The sequence below is a fragment of the Brachionichthys hirsutus genome, chromosome 14, assembly GCF_040956055.1.
Source record: "Brachionichthys hirsutus isolate HB-005 chromosome 14, CSIRO-AGI_Bhir_v1, whole genome shotgun sequence".
In the NCBI taxonomy this organism is placed as follows: Eukaryota; Metazoa; Chordata; class Actinopteri; order Lophiiformes; family Brachionichthyidae; genus Brachionichthys; species Brachionichthys hirsutus.
Window position 1 is genome coordinate 10,632,733 of NC_090910.1, and position 19,401 is coordinate 10,652,133.

Below are 19,401 nucleotides of genomic sequence, written 5' to 3' on the forward strand. Positions count from 1 at the left end.
TCGGGCTGGCTGATGGTTCTTTGCCCGGCGGTGGTTGAACACAGCAAAGTGTGAGAAGGAGGAGAAAGACAAGCAAGAGAAAAAACTCTGGCAGTGCCGTTTTGGAGTTGGAGTTGCTGCGTAAAAAAAAAAAAAAAAGAAAAAGAAAAAGTCCCAGGCAGCTCCAGAGGCAAATCTGCAACTTAGGAAAAGAAGAAGAAAGAAGATATATATTTTTTAAACTCTGTGAATAAATAAGGTAAGAATTTAAAAATGGGGGGGGGGGGCACCCTGGAAGAAGTGAGTGAACTCACGCAGGGATACTTTTGTCGCGCGTATTATTTGTTTCAAAGTTTAGTCCAAGAGACTTTTTGTGGAAACCTTTGTATTTCATAGAAGCTGAGAGGCGTGCGTGAAGTTAAATAAAAAGCTGAAGCAGCAGCAGCTTTAAAAAAAAGAGCGATGGAAGCTTCGATCCGGAATCAGACTCGGTGCGTGATTTTCTCTCTCTCTGTGAAACAGGCTGCGGAGAGTGTTGGAAACTCCGGATGGCACGCTTCAGCGCGTATCCGACAGACAGATGCGTAAAAGTGAACTTTCAAAACTCGTTTGAAAACGCGTTGCGCGTCACGCATTACAACAGAGGAAATTGTAATGCGTGAAATTCTGATGGGAGTTCTGAGATGCAGCTTTAATGAACTTTTGCGGATACGAAACTTTATTGGACTTTTGGCTTGGAGCAAGGCGCGTGGTGCGCGCGCGCGCGAGCGTGTGTGTGTGTGTGTGTGTGTGTGGGGGGGGGGGGGGGGGGGGGGGGGGTTCTTTTCATATTTATGATTATGCGTTATTGCCTTTAAGTGTTTGTTATTGATCCAGTTGCAGTTCTACAGGTTAATTATTTTTTTTAAGTCCACGCCACTTTGACCTTTAACCTGCAGGAATTTTTAACTGAAACATTTCTAAATCATTCTCATTTAAAATGTTCAACTCTCAAAGGTGAATTGAGGCCTTTATGATGCACACAGTAAATATCAGCATTTTATTTAAAGCCCTTATTAACGAGTTTCAGATTTTCCACTGGAATTATATTAACATTATAGGATGTAAAAAGTGAGTTTTGTGAAAATATAGCAAAGCACCAAAAAAGGAGAAAATCATTTTGCTCGTGTCTGGATATTTGATTTGCACTGGAACATTTTTGAAATTCTTATGTGCTTAACTTAAAAAAAAAGTAAAATGTTCGACGACACAATATAGTGTTCATGAAGGCATGTGCATGTGCTCAGAGAAATTTAAGACCATCTGAGCGGGGTCTGCGGCTCCGCGGGGGTCCTTGTGGGGAATTTTATGGGGCCCCCCCAAGCAAAATTAGAAACAGTGTCGAGCTAATGTAATTTAGTTTATTGGAATTTACCGGAATTATTAGAATAAAAAAAATGGAAGGAATAATGGCATTACACGTTTGCCCTAAACTTTTACACGGACCTCTGCAGGATGAAAAAAGATGAATCCCTTCAACAGAAGTCCTTGTGTTCAATTTGGGGGTCTGGGACATGAAAACGTTTTGGACCCCCCCTCCCGAGCTTCCGCATGTGCGGATATTTGTTTGAAACTTTCCCTCCTGTCCGGGCCAGCTGTTCCACATTTTATCTGCTTGTCTGCTCTCGGGTTTCATACAGACTACGAGGGTCCGAGTTGCTCAGTCATGCGGTGCAGCTCAAATCCTCCTTTTTGTTTTTGACACTTGGCAAATTATGAACGGAGGTCAGCCCGCCTTGAGACGGAGCAGTGAGTGAAAGCACCAAATAAGATGTTTAACAGTACAAGTTCACACAGATACAAATCTCCTATCGCTGTTTCATGAGGCTGTCCCATCACTCAGCTTCAGTCGGGGGGGGGTTTGCAGGTAGCAGTTACAATTGTGTAATAAAATTATAAAGCAGCCGTCACCTAAACTGTTATTTAATATGTCCTTTATTTAATTCACCAGAATAAAATACCATTTAACCTGGTCTATAAATAAGGGATTTATCGCCTCAATGTCAAAAGGTTTGTGCTTAATTTTAAAATAATGAACTGGCTGGAAAACCTTTCAGATTTCAGGCCCAATATTTTATATTTTAAAATGACACCATGAGAATCTATGAAATGAGATAAAATAAATATAAGCCCTTCATATTTGTAATTGTTGTAATTTTAAAATAAAAGACTTACTTGAATGTACCATCTAATTTCGTCCCGATTAATAATATTTCATGACGGCATCTAATCTATGTATTTTTAAGCGTCGGTAAAATATTAAATGTCATATATTTTCTCTGAGCATGAAAATGTGATTTAATCAAATTTTAATGATTTGTTAAATATTGCATATAATAACTTTTCATGTAACTATATTTAATTTCAATTGTATTTTTTTTGGAACACAAAATACTGCGTCTGGTAAATGTAATAATAAATATATGTGACAAATTATAAAACACACACACACAAAAAAATTCCATGAATGATAAATATGTTTGCTTATTACATGCGGACACTTGTTCGGGCTTTTCATTCTACAAGGAAACTACCAAAGGGGGATATTGATCAAACAGGTGCACCTTTACCCCCCCCCCCAAAAAAGAGGACTTTGTCTCATTATGATTCTGCAGCAGTGATGAATGCAGCAGTGTTTAAGATGCTAATCTGCTGGAATGAGATGCAGAGCTCAGAGCCATTCACTTACTGTAGCCAGCCAGAGATGTATCATAGCCGCTCTGTGCTCCTTCAGCTCCGTGCGTGAGGAGCAGGCGGATAATGCTCCCCGCCCCCCCCCCCTCTGCAGGAGTCGCTTCTCCAGATAGCGGCGGCGCACTGTTTTATCTCAAATTCGAAACCCCCGCTTTAAGTAAAATTATGCATTGCAATTCCGACCCGGTGTGACCGTGACCCGGCGACCTGGCAAGGCCGGGAGGGTTAATGCAAGGCGATGACGTGCTATGCATTCTTCTCTCCTCTCTTTAATGGCCTTGCATATAGCTAACGGCAGCTTCTGTCCTCAGGCCTCTCACGCCCTGCAGGAAGAATACCTGCCGTCAGGAGGCCGTAATGGGCTGCCTTGTCGTGCTAACGCCGCGACCGGAAGCCCTCAGAGAGGCGGCGGGCGTTTTTGTTAACGGAAGGATAATGTTAGGAAGTCGATTTGCCTTAAGATAATGAGGACGGTGGTTGATGCCGAGTGCCGGCTTGCGGGTGTTGCAGGTGTTTCTCTGGAACTTACGGGAATCACACGAGTTCTAAAAGGCACAGTTATCCACATGAGCGGTTTCAGTTTGGACTTACTGCCTGTGTGATTTGATTAGCTGTTGCTTCCCTTGCATAAAACTGGTGGAGTCGAGGAAAGAAATCTTTCACTTTGATGATGCGACACTTTGATATGTTGACATCAAATGAAACAGACACATGTGGGGGAGGACAAGTCAGACCAAGATAGGGATTGAAGGAGGAGAAGAAAAGAAAATGCTTTGCATGAGAGGGGAAGGAAACATTGTTTGTGGAGCTCGCTGAAAAGCCGGGGTCTGAGATGGCAAACCTGCGAAGCGTCAAAACGTCTGGACGCATTTGCGTGTGAGCAGAGACAAGAAGGGGTCTTCGTGTGTGCAGGGGATTCTCCTTGGCCTCCTAATCCCCAGGCCCAGCCATCCCTTCAGGGCATGCCTCAGATCTGGCTCTCCGGCGCTCCGCGAGGACGACCCGGCTCCGCCAGCAGATTTAATATGCTATGTGTTCCTGCTCCCCCGGCTCCCCTCCACCTCACCCATCATCGTCCCAGAGCGGGACCCCCTCCCCCCCCACTTCAAGGAGCCTGCTAAAGGCACCTTTCAAGCCGGGCGATGTCTTTGGATAAGGCGTACGTACGGCGGGTGGCGATGACGAGCGTGTGAGACTCAAGATATGTATATTTTACACGCACTCAGGAATCTTAATACACTTGAGGCTTTTGCAAACAATAGTCACAAACCCGTGTTCCGATGCACGCTCATTCACACTCCTCCTGCTCCGCCTCGTTCTCTTTACCCGTTTCTCTCTCTCTCTCTCTCTTTGTGTAAGCATAAAAAACGCGAAAAAATTGTTTCACTTGTCTGAAGAAATAGGAAATGGGAGGAAAAAAGTGGGAGCTCAAGTTGCCTCAGCGAGGAGCAGGGAGAGGATGGTGGTTTTTGTTTCTCTCCTTGGCTCTGGACTGTTGGAAACTCCAACCAGACCTGACATTTTCTCTGATCAGCAGCTTTCCCGGAGAGAGGCGCTGAAGACGGCCGGAAAAGCAGGAAGAGGAAGACTGGAAACAAGCGGACGGGCGAGCAAATAGCGAAACCACTGATTTGAGTCAAGTTGCGTTTGTGAGATTGACACAAAAGCACCGAGGGAGGGGAACGCCATTACAAACGTGCAGGTGTGGGAACGCGGAGTTGGCGTTTTCTTTTCACGTGTGCTTGAGGAGGAACGGGACGGGGTCACGCCTGCATGTGGGTGTCGCTCAATCCCTCCTCTGTTTGCTGTCGCGGCTGTAAAAGCGTCTTTAGGCCTGCGATGTGAAGCACGGCAGCAAGAGGCCGGCCGCTTAGCTTCGGGGGGGTAAAAGTTGAGCGCCTAAAGACATGCTTTCCCAGGGACGGGGCTGTAATTGTGTCCCGTTTGACGGGGGCCGGTTGTGGCGTCCGTGAGGGGATCCGGGATGGTGATTGGGAGACGGATGAACCGGCTGCTGGCGCTGAACAATGATCTGTCACTTACCCCCCCAGCTTCTGGACGGGCAAAGCCATGAGTCAGGCCCTGGCACCCCCCCCCCCAAACAGTATTTGAACCAGGCAAGAGAGAAAACTACATAATAATTAACTCTCAACCATGATTTAAGTTGTGCTCGCAATGCGGACCCCATGTATTATCCCTGGGTCTTCCTGTTGGAGGCAAACGAGGGGGGGGGGGGCATTGTTCATATGCCAAATGTAAATCAAATCCCACGGTTAATACCTGAAAGAAGCAGAGAGCCAGAATGTTTAGACGACTACTTCTTCTTCTACAGCGGACTCAGGGCGAGGTGGACAAGGAGGGGACGGGTGTCTCCTATGACCCCCCTCCTCTGCAGACCCCTAATAATGGCTCATCTTCAAAACAAACAAAAGGAGGAACTCTACTCTCTGAGCACATTTCTTCCCCAACCTGAACGAGTCCTCCTTTGACAGCGCAGCATTTGAAGACTAATCGTTTTTTCTCATGCAAAGCGCGCTGTTTTAAGAAGCAGGGCCACAAAAAAAGGGGGGGGGGGGGCTGTGTTTTAACAATACTCCACAGGGAGTGAGGAACAGGGTTTCAGGAGGGGAGCTAGGGTTTGAGATTTGGGAGGGGGGGGGGGGGGGGGAGTTGCTCCTCAGACAAAGCCCAGTTCCTTTCAGGGTTGAGTAGGGGGTAGGGTGAGCGTTGGGAAGAGGAGGGAGCATCCAAGAGTTCCTTGGAAGAGGGGGACCCCGGCCGTTTCTAACGACAGTTTGTCATCGGGGGTCCGTTACCTTCCAGGGCTGGCCTTTCGGTGACAGGCCCGGGAAAGAAGTGGGTCCGGGAAAATTTATAGAGAAACAGAAACATTAACGTGTACAAGGGGCCCTAAAACGGCTTCGGCTATTCCTGCCAGGCTGGTGTTTTTATTAAGAGGGGTCGGCATGCTTTGGAAATATATCTTATTCATGAAGAAAGCCAGGTTGGACTTCCCAAAGAATTCATTATATTACCCCAGATGTGGCTTTGTGGGCCGCAGCCGTCCCTCAGAGGACGTGGAGCGTGGAGCGCGACAATGTAAAGCCTCCCTCGGCGGGCGCAGGGGTGCGAGGGGTTCCATTTGTCAAAGGTGCTGGAGTCTTTTCCCCTCCTCAACACTTTCCCGGCTCACTCTCAAACTCATTGTCTGAGCAAAGGCAGGACATTAGTCACCGCAACGCCGCGGGAGCCTGCAGGGCTAAGGACCAGAGCTCTGGAGCCCGGGCTGGGACGAGATGGGGGGGGGCGAAAGGTGAGCGAGGGCCACGAAAGTGGGCTAAAATGTGGGGTAGACAGAAAAGTGAGGAAGAGGAAAGATGAGTGAGCGCAGAGTGTGTGTGTGTGTGTGGGAGAGGAGAGGAAGACCGTTGGGGGGTTTAGAGGGAGTGGAGTCTGTAGCTCTACCTCAGGGCTCAGTGTGTAAGCCCCCGTCTACCCCCCAAAGCTGCTTTCACAAAGAGATTTACAAGACAGGTCTCCGGTGTGCTTTGCTGCCTTGCATTATCAGCGAGTAAATGAATGTGTGAATGTGTGTGTGTGTGTTTTTTTCCCCTCCTTCCTTTTGTTTTCTTTCTATATCCTCCACGTAAGAAATAAATTCTTCCAAATTTCCCGATCCATGCAGGTCAGACTCATAACAGCCCCGGCGGAGCGGTGTGAATAACCTATTCCCCCTGGTGGCGGGGCGTGTGTGTGTGTGTGTGTGTGTGCATTCATGTGTGAATGTATTTCACACATTCACACATACAAGGGGATGCTGTTAGCTTTTGGAATTATTTATAAAGCCTGGCTTTTGTGTGGCGTTCTAAGTCCCTGTCTCCTCCCATTACTGCCTACGACTCTACCTGGGCTTCCTTCAGCCTCCGAATCCTCGCTCTCTCAGACGCCCCATCCCAAATCCAGGAAGCCCCCGTTATGTCCAAACCCTTTACAGCTTCGGCTTTCCCGGAGAGAACCGCTCTCTCTCTCTCTTTCTTTCTCTATATGTGTCCCAACTAAAAGATGAAAATAGTTTTCTCATTTGGAAAGGTCATAATCTGCGGAGACAAGCACAACAGAGGCGCACAAAGTTACGCAGAACTGTCCCATATGGGTCTAATCCAGGAAAGCCCCCCCCCCCCCGACCCCGCCCCTCTTTCTTGCACGGACTGAGCGGCGGTGAAGGTTTTAAGTGTGTTTGAGATGGTTTATGTTAATGTTGCTTTTATTGAAACAAGCTGGGATGTGATTATAGTCCTGCTCGGTACATATAAGCAACAAACTGCTCTCGTCCCCCCCCCTCCACCCCCCCACCCCACCCATCTCCCTCTGGCATGGAGATCAATGCAAACCCGCTAACGCCAGGTAATAAGCCATTAGTACACACATTGTTGGAGAGATTTACATACATCGAGCGGCGAACTGATGAACTAGGTTCCGTGTCCTGGAGGTAGGAGTCATTGTGGGTGTGAGTGATTAGCCGAATGTAGATCCTCCACCGTCATTGGCTGATCTCTTCCTCCGCCGCCGTCAGCCCCGCGTGATGGGCGCCAGATTGCGTCGCTCGGAGCCAGGTCGCCTCTGCTCGTCAGGAGGAGGAGGCGAGATGCGAGGATGACTGTTCACCGCTCCTCTGATCTGATTCGTCACTAGCCGTCTCCCCCTGCAAACGGGCGGGCGTATGATTCCCGTCTCGACTTCCACCGCCGAGCCAGCTGCTCGCCATGCTTCCCAATTAACCCCAGGCACCCGTCAAACGCGCCAATTAAGGCCCTCCTCCTCCTCCTCCTCGCAGATGCATGTCCCTGCGTTAGCCCGGGCCCTGCTCCGGTCGGGACGCTCCGGCGAAGAGTGAATAAGTGAGTCGGCAAGTGGTGAGCGTGTTTGTTTAGGAGCTGTCCTAGGCAATGGCGTCGGAGCCGCCGGATTTATTCCGAGCCTGGCTTGGAACAGCTGAAACGAGTAAATACATCCAGATGTTTGGCTTCTTCGCAATCAAGTTGGCGGCCCCCCCACCCCGAGGGGGCTGCCTGTCTAATGACAGTCATGTTCCCCCGTCTCTTAACGCTGGGGATTTTCAAGGGGGCCATTTTGTAACAGCGCTCTTTGGCGTTTACGTTGAGGTTTACGGCACCTCATTCCAGAGTCGCGTGATGCGATGGCACGTCGGCGTTTGAGTTGCATGAGACCTTTGACCTCTCGGGAGTTTTATTCCGATGTGTTTCTGACGCGACGGTCGATCCGCGTGGAAGAGGATGGCTGTAGGTGGGGTACAGGTTTTTGTTTTTTTTGTTTGCCATCAACGCCAAATCCTCTGAGACTTCCTGCGTATGCTGGCACAGAGGGATTCGGGTCGGGGGGGGGGGGGGGGGGGCTCTCTGGTTGATGTGAAAGTGAAGGGAGAGAGTTGCCTCCCGACGCCGCTGTGGGGAGAGCCGTCAGTAAGCCAGTCTCCGGGACTCCCTCTGAGCTTCAGCTGCGTTTGATCTCAGCCCTCTGATGCCGGAGACTCCTTTAGAACGCACTCACCTGCCGTCAGGCCGGGAGTTCACCCTGAGACCTGTAGTAGGCCCGGTGAAGTTTCTCACGACAGGGAGAAGGAAAGGAAACGCTTGGTTTAGTTAGTCTCAGTGTTTCCTGCCTCCATGAATCAATAAATGATTTGTGGCTGAAATGCTGGATTAGAGAACCTAAAAGAAGTTGGAGCGCTGATAGAGTCGTCTTATTTCAAGGTTTACCCATCAGTCCATGGAGGATGCACAGATACGACGGCGTCATCCGCTTCTTCCTCTGTGGAATCTGTGACCCGGCGTTCCCACTCTGGATCTGTTCCCGTCCACACAGGAAGTGGAACATTAAAGCTGCGCCGTTTCTTCCTTTTCTCTTTCCTTTCCTTCTCTCCGCTCGCATTCCTCTGACTGACTGCAGTACGTTTCAGGACAGCTTCGTTCAGCATTCCTTTGCATCCTGATTCGTTTGCCCCCCCCCCCTCTCTCTCGCTCTTAATGTTTTCAAGTCTCCCTCTGTTCGGGTCTGGCTTTATCACGCCAGAACCAAATACCAAGACAACTTCATCTCATCCAATTTTCACCCCTTTAATTCGGTTTAAATGGCACGGCCGCGAGGGCCGGAGCGGGAATTAATAAGAGCCAATGAAGCTCGCCGCTGGAGCATCAAGGCCAGCCTTGAAGTAAACATTATGACTTCTTGAGGGGGGGGGGGGGATTCAGGGGCAGCACTTGATGAATTGCGGCGGAGCTTGGGAAGGGCTAATTTCTCACTTAGCCGTCCTGATGGGGCGAGCTAATAGGCCTTGCTTTGCCTGGCTGATTGTCTGCTGGCTTTATTATTGTGCATTATCGCGCTGCCCCCTGGCTGTTGTTAGCGTTCGGTCCCGGAGACGCCGAGGCCCGTCATTAATCACATAGCGGCGCTGGCTCGCTCTGCTCTAGCACTTATCCCCAATGAGTCAAAGGAATGAAGGAAAGGAAGGGGCGATGGGGGAGGAGGAGAGGGAGTACGGATGGGATGAAAAAAAAAAAAGGTAAGGGCCAAAACTTAATTGAAGATAAGGGGGGGGGGATCCGAGTGTGCAGGACGACGTCGCCGTGACTCCGTAGCCTGTAGCCGTGCAGCATCTGGATCGGTATTGGCTGTCGGGGTTGCCTCGGATGCCGCTGCTCATCATCACACGCTGCTTTTCAAGCCACAGAGGAGCGTCTGCTCCTCTCCCATGTGGCTAAGCGTGAAGACCTCCTGTCAAAGCCGTCCTGCCGCTGCCACGCTCACACAGGACCATCTCGCCTGCTTGATCTGTCTCTGAGAGACTGCGAGGAGGAGGCAGAGAGATATGTGTCGGGAGGTTTTCATCAGCTCAGGAGTTTCTCTTCCTCTACTCATCCCCTCCCTGGAGTCCCACGTCGTCGTTCCCCCCCCCCCCCCCGTCTTATTCCTGCAAGAACAGCGATGCCGAGAGGCGCGTAGAGCACCCGGAGCCTCCCGGCTCCTGTGCACAGCGTCACGCAGCGAGGCTGGAACACAATCCCCGGTTTTCCCATGCGTTGCATCGGCGCGGCGCTCCGCAGCATGCGAGCACGCGGCGTAACGTGTAGTCTTTGGCTGCAAACGCACAGCGAAGAGATGTTGTTGTCGCGCTGAGGTTGTGGCATCTCGCAGGGCGCTTTCTAAAGCCTTGTGTGAAGACTGTTTTCACTGGAGATGAGAGGCCCGCTGACAGGATACAGACCTGGCTTTCTTTTTGCTTCGTAGTGCGCCATGTGCAGAGGCCATCTGAGTGGAAAGCTTAGCTATGAAGTAGAAGGTAGCTGCTGCTGCAGAGGCTCTCACAGTAAACTGAATTCCAACCGGATGCAAATAAAGTTTAAAAGTACTTTTGCATTTCTTTTTCCTTCTCTTCCCGTGGATGTTTATTTATTTTTGCAGATCTAACAGTAGCGGCGGAACGAGCGTCTTTTCCTTCTGCTCAAGAGTCAGATCAAACGAAGCCTCGCTGCGTTTTACCGTGGGAAGAAAACAACGCCATAAACCCGGCCACCGCGGCAACGAGGCTCCCTGCTTCATCCATTGTCTCGGCTTTCGCAAGCCCACTCTTCCCGACTCGAGTGGCTCGTGAACAAATGCAAAGTCAAAGGAAATAAACAATCTAATAAGCGACGGGGCTGCTGGGAAAACACGCTTTATTTGGCCCTTATCTGCCGGGTAGCAAAGCGCAAAAGAAGCATCGTGTAAGCGTTACGATTACATCGTGTGGGTTTGTTGCCCAGGAATGTAAGATGCACTCAGCTCATTCTGCAACGCAACACACACGGTCCCTCACCAGCCCCCCGTCCCCGTCCCCTCCCCAAAAGCATCTTAAGTGGAGAGGTCTGAGGGACCAAGACGCACACGAGGATAATCTCATTAGCTCCGCTCAAAGCTCCTGATGGGCTGTGGCGTTGCAGTGTTTGTCCTTGGCAAAATGTAAACACCCCAACTCTGTGCAGACTTTCCTTTTGCAGATTCTGCGTCGCGCTTTCGAGATAGCGGCCTCGACGGATTGGATGGAATCCCGTTAAGACGGCGTAACACCTGTGCAAGGATAAATCGAAAGACTTTTGTAGAATCTAAATGCGGAAAACACGTAAAAATACCTCGATTTCCGAATGCTTTATTGTCCAGTTCGCAATATAACGTAAACGCACACGCCTTTGGAGTTCAGAATCGGACTCACACGTGATGCTCGGATGTAAATGAGCTACAACCATGTCACTGTGCACAAAAGGCCGGGCGCTAAACCACTTTGCATGTGCATATCTGGGAGCTGATATGTGTGTGTGTGTGTGTGTGGCGGGGTGTAACTAATTCCTGCTAAATGGCCCTTACTGGAGGCCCCCCCTCCCATCATCTCCAGGCCCGACTCAGTGCCATCTGGGCGCAACGTTAAGTTTCACCGGTGAATGGGAGCCACAACTACAAAATCCTCGGACCTCCCTCTCTCTTCCAGGGCCCAGGGCGAGCTGTAAGTGTAGAGCCGAACACAGCGTGGAAACCCGAGGATGTAGTCTCCTCTGAGCGCCACAGAGTTAGGGAAACACCCCCCCCCCCCTCCTCAGTAGGGAGTTTGAATCCGCGACAGGTCGTCTAACCGCCGGTGAGCGGGGCCTCATCTCCTCGTTGACCTTAACCGACGCAAACACAGGCAGCCTCGGCCAGCGCATTCTGTCTTGTTGCTAGATTCAGCTAATCTGTTGGAGGGGCTGATGGCTAAGGCCCCCCCTCCTCCTCCTCCTCCTCCTCCTCCTCCTCCTCCTCCTCCTTTTTTTGCCCTTCAGTGTTTTAGTTATTCCAGCTGTGCAGGAGTCGTTAATGTTGTTGGCATAGCTGCGAAATGTGGAAAAACACACATTGTGCGTGCGTGCGGGAAAACATGTGCAGGCATGCAGGAGCACACACGCACGCTCCTCCCTTTCTCCATTCATCCCCCCCCCCCCCCTTATCCCACTCATGCTCACAATCTCCCTCAATCGTCTCCCATCTCCCGTTCCCTGTAACTTGCTGCGCTGTGGTGAGTTTGTGCAGCGTTGATAAGCCAAAGATAGCAGATCTCGGTGGTCGCTGATGTAATGATGATGAATGCCGCGGCGCTGCCAGTCCCCCCCCCCCCCCCACCCTCAGGGAGCCCTCGACACTGAACAGTCACCCTAATGAAATGAACACAAATACAGTCTGTATGTGTGTGTGTATGTGTGTGTGTGTGTGTGTGTGTGTGTGTGGTGGGGAAGAAGACACTTCAAGAGAGTTGAAATAAAAATGTCCCGCAGCACTTGAGTGTGTGTTTTGTGCGACGTGCATTTGCAAATGAGGTGGAATTGGAGGCACACCTGAAGCAGTTTCATAGAATTAAGCTTGTAAAGACGGCGCCTTTAAATAACAGAAGGCAGCGATTTCAGTCCGATAGCGTTAGCGGTTGCTTAAGCTCGCGTGAACACAGAAAGAAAAACAGAATTTATCCCCCCCACCCCCCCGCCTATCAAAGGCAAAAGTTTATTTTAGTGTTTCACTTTGATGTGTACAATTTGCGGATGACTTTCAACTCGGTGCCTTTGTCGTCTAGGCGTATAATTTATGTTAAATTGATTTGCTTAACGTGCTTATAAAATAAGAACGTTTTTTTTTTCTTTTTCTAAGGGAACCGTCTGAATTGTGATATTTTAAACCTGTTTAATCGCCTCTCTTTCTGTATGAAAGGATTACCATTGAGCACGAATAATGATGCACCCTCTTTCTCTCCTCTCTAATTGAGTATGGGACAGATATGTCATGCAAAAGATGTTAATATGACATTTTTGGGTAATGGCATTGCTTGGTGGCAATTCCTTCTTTTGCGCCACTCCTCGTTCCTCCAGTTCAACTTCAGGAATAACGTGACGTTCCAGATGCTTAATTCTGCTGGGAAGTGAGAGAAACAGAAAAACATGCTTGCACTGAGAAGCATTCTTTCCGCAGGATATTCCCTTAACACGAGCGCAGATGGAAGCGTCTTCGTGTTGGTGTTTTTAGCAGAGTTGGACGGGACCAAAATGAGCAACAGGCAAGGTGAAAGCAGAGACACGAAACATCTGCAGGATTGGGTGTGGGCGTCCAGGTCGGGGGGATTATGGGTGAAAAGGTCCTGCTTTTAATTGCCGCTTTGGAACTGTGGACTGCCTCGCCGAACACAAAAGACCGGTCAGACACGCTTCAGCGGCTTGGACTTGTGAATATTTGCCCAACCAGAGGAATGCCCCGCTTTCTCCTCACCTCCCCTGTGCAAACGCCGTTCCTGACCCTCCCATTCAAGAGACCGCCATCTCTTTGAGGTCTCATCCGACTCACCTGGAGGCGACAGGATGCATACTTGCATGTGCTCTCCACGCACAAAAGCATGTTGAGAGCTATTTAGCTGTAAAGCAGACACCCCCCCTCCCCTCCCCGTTCCTTTCCCATTCGATGCTTCCATGTGATGTAACGATGGTTTCAAAGAAGGGGGCGCCAGCCTCTTCCGCTGATTGCTCTCTCATTACACTATCTGCACATGAAAGTGAGCGAGTGGCGCCTACCTGCCACTTCAAAACATGCATGTGCAGATTTATGCACTCTGCACGTTTTTTGGATCATGCAGCAAAAGCATCAAAAGTATGATCTGAGGGAGGCGGGCTAAAACGGGACGGCCACGGCGGCTACACAAGTATTTACGTGGGCGTGATTATAGGACATCTCTTTTTTAATTCTGTTTTGATTGGTAAGGGAGTAATTGCACTGTAGCCCCCCCCTCCCTTCTCTCTTTCTGTCTCTCTTTTTTTCCATGTGAGCCAACAATCACTTACAGATGTTGTTGTCGGGTCGAAATGGAAGACAGACTCTGGTTTTTCTGGGGGTTAGGGGGGGGGAGAAAAAACAAACAAAGCGCACAGTGTTTGTCTGAAGTTTACCCCTCACCACTCCCCCCTCGCCTTCAGTCCGTAGGGAGTTTGTAAAAATCACCCCCCACCCCCACCCCTCCCCTCTCTTGTAGTTTCGGCAGCGCTCCTATGTTTGCATTACAGCTTACGTTACCGCTGCCCTGTGTGCCCACGCATGTTTACAAGGAGGTGGGGCAGTTAAATAGTACAGTGAGGTAATTAGCTGGTCCTTATTGGAGAGACTAAATATTTCCAGGAATCATCCGTGAATCATGGAGCCTAAAGTGAAGGCCTCTGATTGGACGAACCGAGGCTGTCCTTTACTTTGTGTAAATGAGCGGTTGCTGCGTTGTCTTTGTAATCAGAGGGCACTTTGACCCAGATACAGGCGAGCTCGTAGACGGCCTCCGAGGTGGTGACCTGAGCAGCATGTCTGCGAGACTGTTGGCTGAACCCTTTCTAAACCCACAGACAGCATTAACTTGAACCACCTTTATTCTTTGAAAGAGAAATTGCCCGGCACCACGATATTCCCAAAAGGGCCTTCAAACAACTCTTGTTTTTCCTAGGACTATGATCGTTTCTCTCTCTGTGGTATCCCCTCAAGGTTTCTCCTTTCTCTGTAGAAAAGACTGCTCGAGTAGGATTATCAGTACATCCACAAGCTGCCTTCGCTCCTGTTCCGAGATATAACACCTAAAAGCAGGATGTCCCGCCTTGCAATGATGATAGAGTTGTTGTTTCTTTCTTTAAGAAGTGCGTCTTAGTTGAAAATAAGGCAAATGAGGTTTTAAATGTTATTGGAGGAGGTGTGCAGCTGGAGGCCAGGAGGCTTAAGGAATCAGGGCGACCCTTTGGATTGACTCGCTGACCTTGGGATCACGGAAAAAGGAGGATGTGGTCTGAAGTTTTCCTCATAAAGTTGTCAGGGTTAAAGTGTTCCTAAACAGTCTGCTGGTAAAATGCACAAATTCAGTCAAGTGTAAAACAGTTCATTTTTTAACCTTTTTTTTCCCCACTTCTCCTCCCCCGCCAGTCATCCCGCATTCATGAGGTGCTGAGGAATGAGTAATTGCCATGGAAACCCAGTCCCAGGCCAGTTCAGCAGCTGAGAAAAAGAAGAGGGTGGAGACCATTGTGGCCACGAAGGGCTCATCGGCGCGCAATGACATCAGCGAGAAGGCGGTGGCATCCAGCACCACCTCAAACGGTACACGCCCACCTCAGCCAGCGCGGTTAATGTAAATGTAAATGTGGTTTGTCTGGAGCCGGCTGGGCTCGGGAGAGATCGCTGCAGTCGAACCGTGAGGGAACGCAGCAACGCCAGGTCAGGTCGTTTATCACCCGGCGCAGTCTGGAAAATAAACCTGGAAAATCTCTTAGAATAAAGTCCAACATTTACTTCACAAATGTAAATCACAAATGTTAATAAAAAGAACTTGATGGATGGATTCCTTCTGTTTAGTCTGAAGTTGGCAACGCAGACGTAGAAGTTATTCGTAAGCAGAGGAGAAGAAGAAGCAACGAACTGGTCACCAACAACGAGAGGAAAGTTTGAAGGAGTTTAAATAAAACTTCTTCTTCTTCTTCTTACTAGAGTTTGTTTTTAAAAACGTTATTTTTTTTAATACTGGTATGCAAAAACAGCACCAAGGTGTGAAAACTTTTTTTTTTTACATTTATTTATCAGTTTTCTCTACTTTTCACCATTAATACATTAAAATGTGCGTCTGCATATATAAAAAGAATTTGCAGGTCTTTTATATGAACTCTTATCCTAAAGTCGAGGGAAAATAACAAAGACTTGACGCACTCCAGACTGCTCTAAGAGGGGGCGGGATCACATCACCTGGTATCACTCAAGGTATTTGAGCGCCGGGGCCGCTGACCTGCTGCCGACCAGGCAACGGGTTTTTCCTTCTCATTACTTGGAGATGAAATGTACCGAGTCTAAAGGACGCACACGGATCCTCACTTCATGTTCCTCCTGTTTACTCTTCCCTCTTCTCGTGGTTTTACGGCGAGTCACATTTAACCGTCGCTGGTAGCGAAACCCTGGCATGTTTACATAGCAATGTCTTCAACACATGCTATTAGAACTGGCGTGGAGCTTACGGTTCACTAAGCCTGTCGCCATTCAGCCTTTCATTCGCCATTCAGCTGCTGGAATGAAGAATATTAAATGCTGCCCCCCCCCTCCCCCTCCTGTTTCGGCTGGAGAGCCTCACAGCATCCAAATCAAGTCATAACAAAACTGAAGTTGAGATCATCGCGGCCAGAGCTGCAGCTGTGCTCGTTAGCCGCGAGGATTTGGGGGTTTCTGGGTGCGGAGGGGTCTCCGTCACGTCAAAAGCGATCGACCCCGAGCCGTCCGGGAAAAGGGCGAATCAGTGGCTGTGACTCGCGCTCCCATATGGGAGTTATCATACGAAGTGGGCAAAGTAATTCACCCTGTCACGTCTTTAGGAACAAGTCTGACTCTGACTCATTTTCCCAGATGGCAGCGCGGCTTCATTAATTAAAAGGCAGGCGAGGAAGGAAGAAGGTTTTGTCGTGGAAAAAGTGCGTCTTTGCAATTTGGCTCTGTGATTCTGGATTTCTCTGCATAACGTGCCGGTAATTAGAGCTTCGATCTACACAGGGCAGGCTTTGAAAAGCTCGCCGAGGATTCTCCCACTGCACCGACTCAGCCACGGCAGAATGCGCGCTGCAGAATGCACGCTGCAGAATGCACGCTGCTGAATGCACGCTGCTGAATGCACGCTGCAGCTTCGAGCTCCCAAATCTACAGTCGTCCCGTAATTCTCTTGATGATGATACTTAGAGGCCCCTTTTCAGATCCCGATCTCCATCTTAGAAATCGGAAGATAGCTTACACATTCTTTGTGCCGTTATAATTACCGCACATTCCCGAGTCGCCCCCCCCACAGAACTCATAACCTCTTATCAGGTGTAACCCTACACTTGCCTAAACTTTAACCCCTGTAACCCCTTCCCGACTGCCTCCATCCAAACAAAAGGTAATTGTGAGCAGCTGTGGAAACCCAGCGACTGTTTCTTCCAAGGAAATGCCTAGTGAAATACCCCCCCCCCCCTCGCAAACGCCCCCATCAAACGGTGGAAAGCTGCCCCTGATCTCAGCTAAGAGGAGACACAGTGGTGGTGCTAAGATAACTTAGAGGTAAATAAGGGGAGGAGGACAGATGGGGTAAATAAAGTAGAGCTTAGCTCCTTCTTCCATGGCGGCATGTCAATAAACATTATTAGTATTAGATTGCAAGCAAATAATGATCAGCTGATCACGGCTTAAGTCAGTGATCGACTACTTATGGACTGTCTCCCAGTTGTTCCGGGTCTGTAAGTTTTGTCCAAGGCCCAGAGGGATTATGTCCTGGTATAGTGTCCCCCCACATGGTTGCGTAAATGGTGGCTTCATCCTGTGTGCCATTCATCTGCGTGGCCCCTCCCCTCGCGCCGACAGCTCAAAAGAACCAACAATGCTCTGATTGGTGCTCTTTAGGAGGGGGGGGGGGGGGGGTCTTTCCTCTCACCCTCATCATTCGGCAAGCAGGTGGACCACAAAGTTGCCTGATTCCTTTGTTGGGTCCTGTTTTTTTTTTTTTTTTTAAAGGAAAGATGTCTGTGCTCCTCGCACGAATAAATCCTGTCGTCATGGTTAAATTTGCTGTTTTGCTTTGTAAAAAAAAAAGAGGAAAAATCAGGAGGCGGGGTCTAATGGATCGGTTTGTTTAGAGGAGAAAAAAAGGAGACCGGAAAAGTTACTCATTGGTGGGAATTTTATGATATTGGTGCAGCTGATTCCAGGGAAGAGAGGGAGGCAGTGCACGTAATGGGATGAGGATCGAAACACGGGTAGGAGAATAACCGGACATGCTTTAGCATGACAGAGCCGGGACCGTTTAATGGTCATGCTTGAAAGGGCGAGAGCAAGGGTCCCAGGGCAAACAAGTTAAGCCTCCGAGGGCGACAAATGTTTGGCTTCCGTGGAGGTTGCCGGAGCAATCCCTAAGCAAATGGAGAGCGTGGCTAAAGTGGTAGAAGAAGAAAAAAGAGCACTCGACTGCTCGGAGGAAAAGAACGTTCCGGGAAGAGCGACGCAAAGAACGGCGGGGGGGGGGGGGGGCGATGGCCTCCTTCCTTTTTTTTTAAGGCAGCCATTTAAATGATCAACAGTAAATAGAGGGGAATGTCACCTGACAGAAATAAAGTTCCCGTTAACAGCGGGGATGGAAAGTAATTTACAGATACGCTGTCCCCGCCATCTTTGTGCCTCCCAGATAAGGTTTCATTTCAGAAACGGATAGGAGACATTTTCACTTACGGGCCCCCATTCTGGGACACCTGTGATAACAGCTTGTGGACCCCTAATTGAAAATGGGTTTCAAAATGGATTTTCACTTTTCACTTCCTCCCTCCTCTCTCCCTCCATTCTCTCGCTCCCTCATGACTATCCCCCCCACCCCCACCCCCACCCCCGTCAACGCTCAGCTCCGTCCCTTTTCTCCCTGCCGATGCCTCGTCGTTGGCAGGGAGGGAGGGAGGGAGGGAGGGAGGAGAGCTGGGGATGGAGCGTTGGGAGCGGATCGTTCCTCAGCCCGTGTCACAGCTATGACAGCCGCGTGATCCGTCTTATTAATGAAATCATTGATCACTTGATGGGACTCATAATCAACTGTTTCTCCGCTGTGTTCTGCCCCATCTCCTCCTTCTTCCTCCTCCCTGCTCCCTCCTCCTGCTGCCACCTCTGCTTCACACTATTGTAGCCCTGTTTTATTCTCACACAAAAACTCATGAACTCATAAATCAGAACTTTTGTGTGTGTCTCTCTCCAGGAAAACAACATCTATAAATGAATAACATTTATAATAATTTACGTAACAGTGCCAGACAAGAAATCCTTTTAATGAGATTTAAAAATGGCCGTTATTTTAAGAAGTGCGTTTTGCGGTTTGCGGCATCACGTCTGCCGGAAAGTGATTTGTGTTTGTGGTTTCGGTATTTCGCGGGGACCAGAGGAGGAAGCATGGGCCCCTCTCTGTGTTACCTTACGCTAGACTCTGCCTGCAGGGGCTAATGAGAGAGGACTGATGGTGGGATAAGGAACCTCATGGGAGCTCTGGCTGGCCCCGGGGTCAAACAGCACAATGGAGGAGGCGTTATAGAGACTGACTCACAATCCCACACAGGAAAACTGGCTTTTAGAGGCAAAAGACCTCTGTATGGTGCATCAATTATTTATAGCTACACACACACACAAAAAAATCATATAAGCAGAAGTACGAAGAAGAGAGAAGGAATTTATCCACAACGTGGCCGATTTTTGAGTTTTCGGAGACGGGTATCGACTAAAATCTACCTGTAGATTTGGGCTTCTGAAGCCACGTCTGCCCCGTGTGAGCTCTGCTTTCACCGGTGAGCCATAGCTATTCCATGCACTTCAGCACAGAAGGCAATTTCCTGCAGCAGCGGGGGGACAGGCTTTGGCAGAGCCACCTCGCAGAGGCCTGAGGTGCGGGATTAGCTTAGCTTCGCTGCTAATCACAGTGGAGGGGAACCTCAGCTGCCCAGCCCAGCCCAGCCCAGCCCAGCTCGGCCTCTCTTGTCTGGCACATATCCGCCTGCTTGAGCTCCCCCCCACCTTCACTGCTGGAAGATGCATATAAGCCTCTGCCTCAAGACTTCTGCATGC

At 49.5% G+C, this 19,401-nt stretch overlaps 1 protein-coding gene across 1 annotated transcript in view; it reads left to right on the top strand.

The window, feature by feature from the left end:
- The window catches only part of gli3 (GLI family zinc finger 3), a 73,463-nt gene continuing 54,062 nt past the window's right edge, over positions 1-19,401 (top strand). The window contains exons 1-2 of the mRNA XM_068748272.1: positions 1-238; positions 14,728-14,901. Coding sequence (XP_068604373.1) covers positions 14,769-14,901 — 133 coding nt within the window. The 5' untranslated portion in view covers positions 1-238; positions 14,728-14,768. The remainder of the gene's footprint in view (positions 239-14,727; positions 14,902-19,401) is intronic.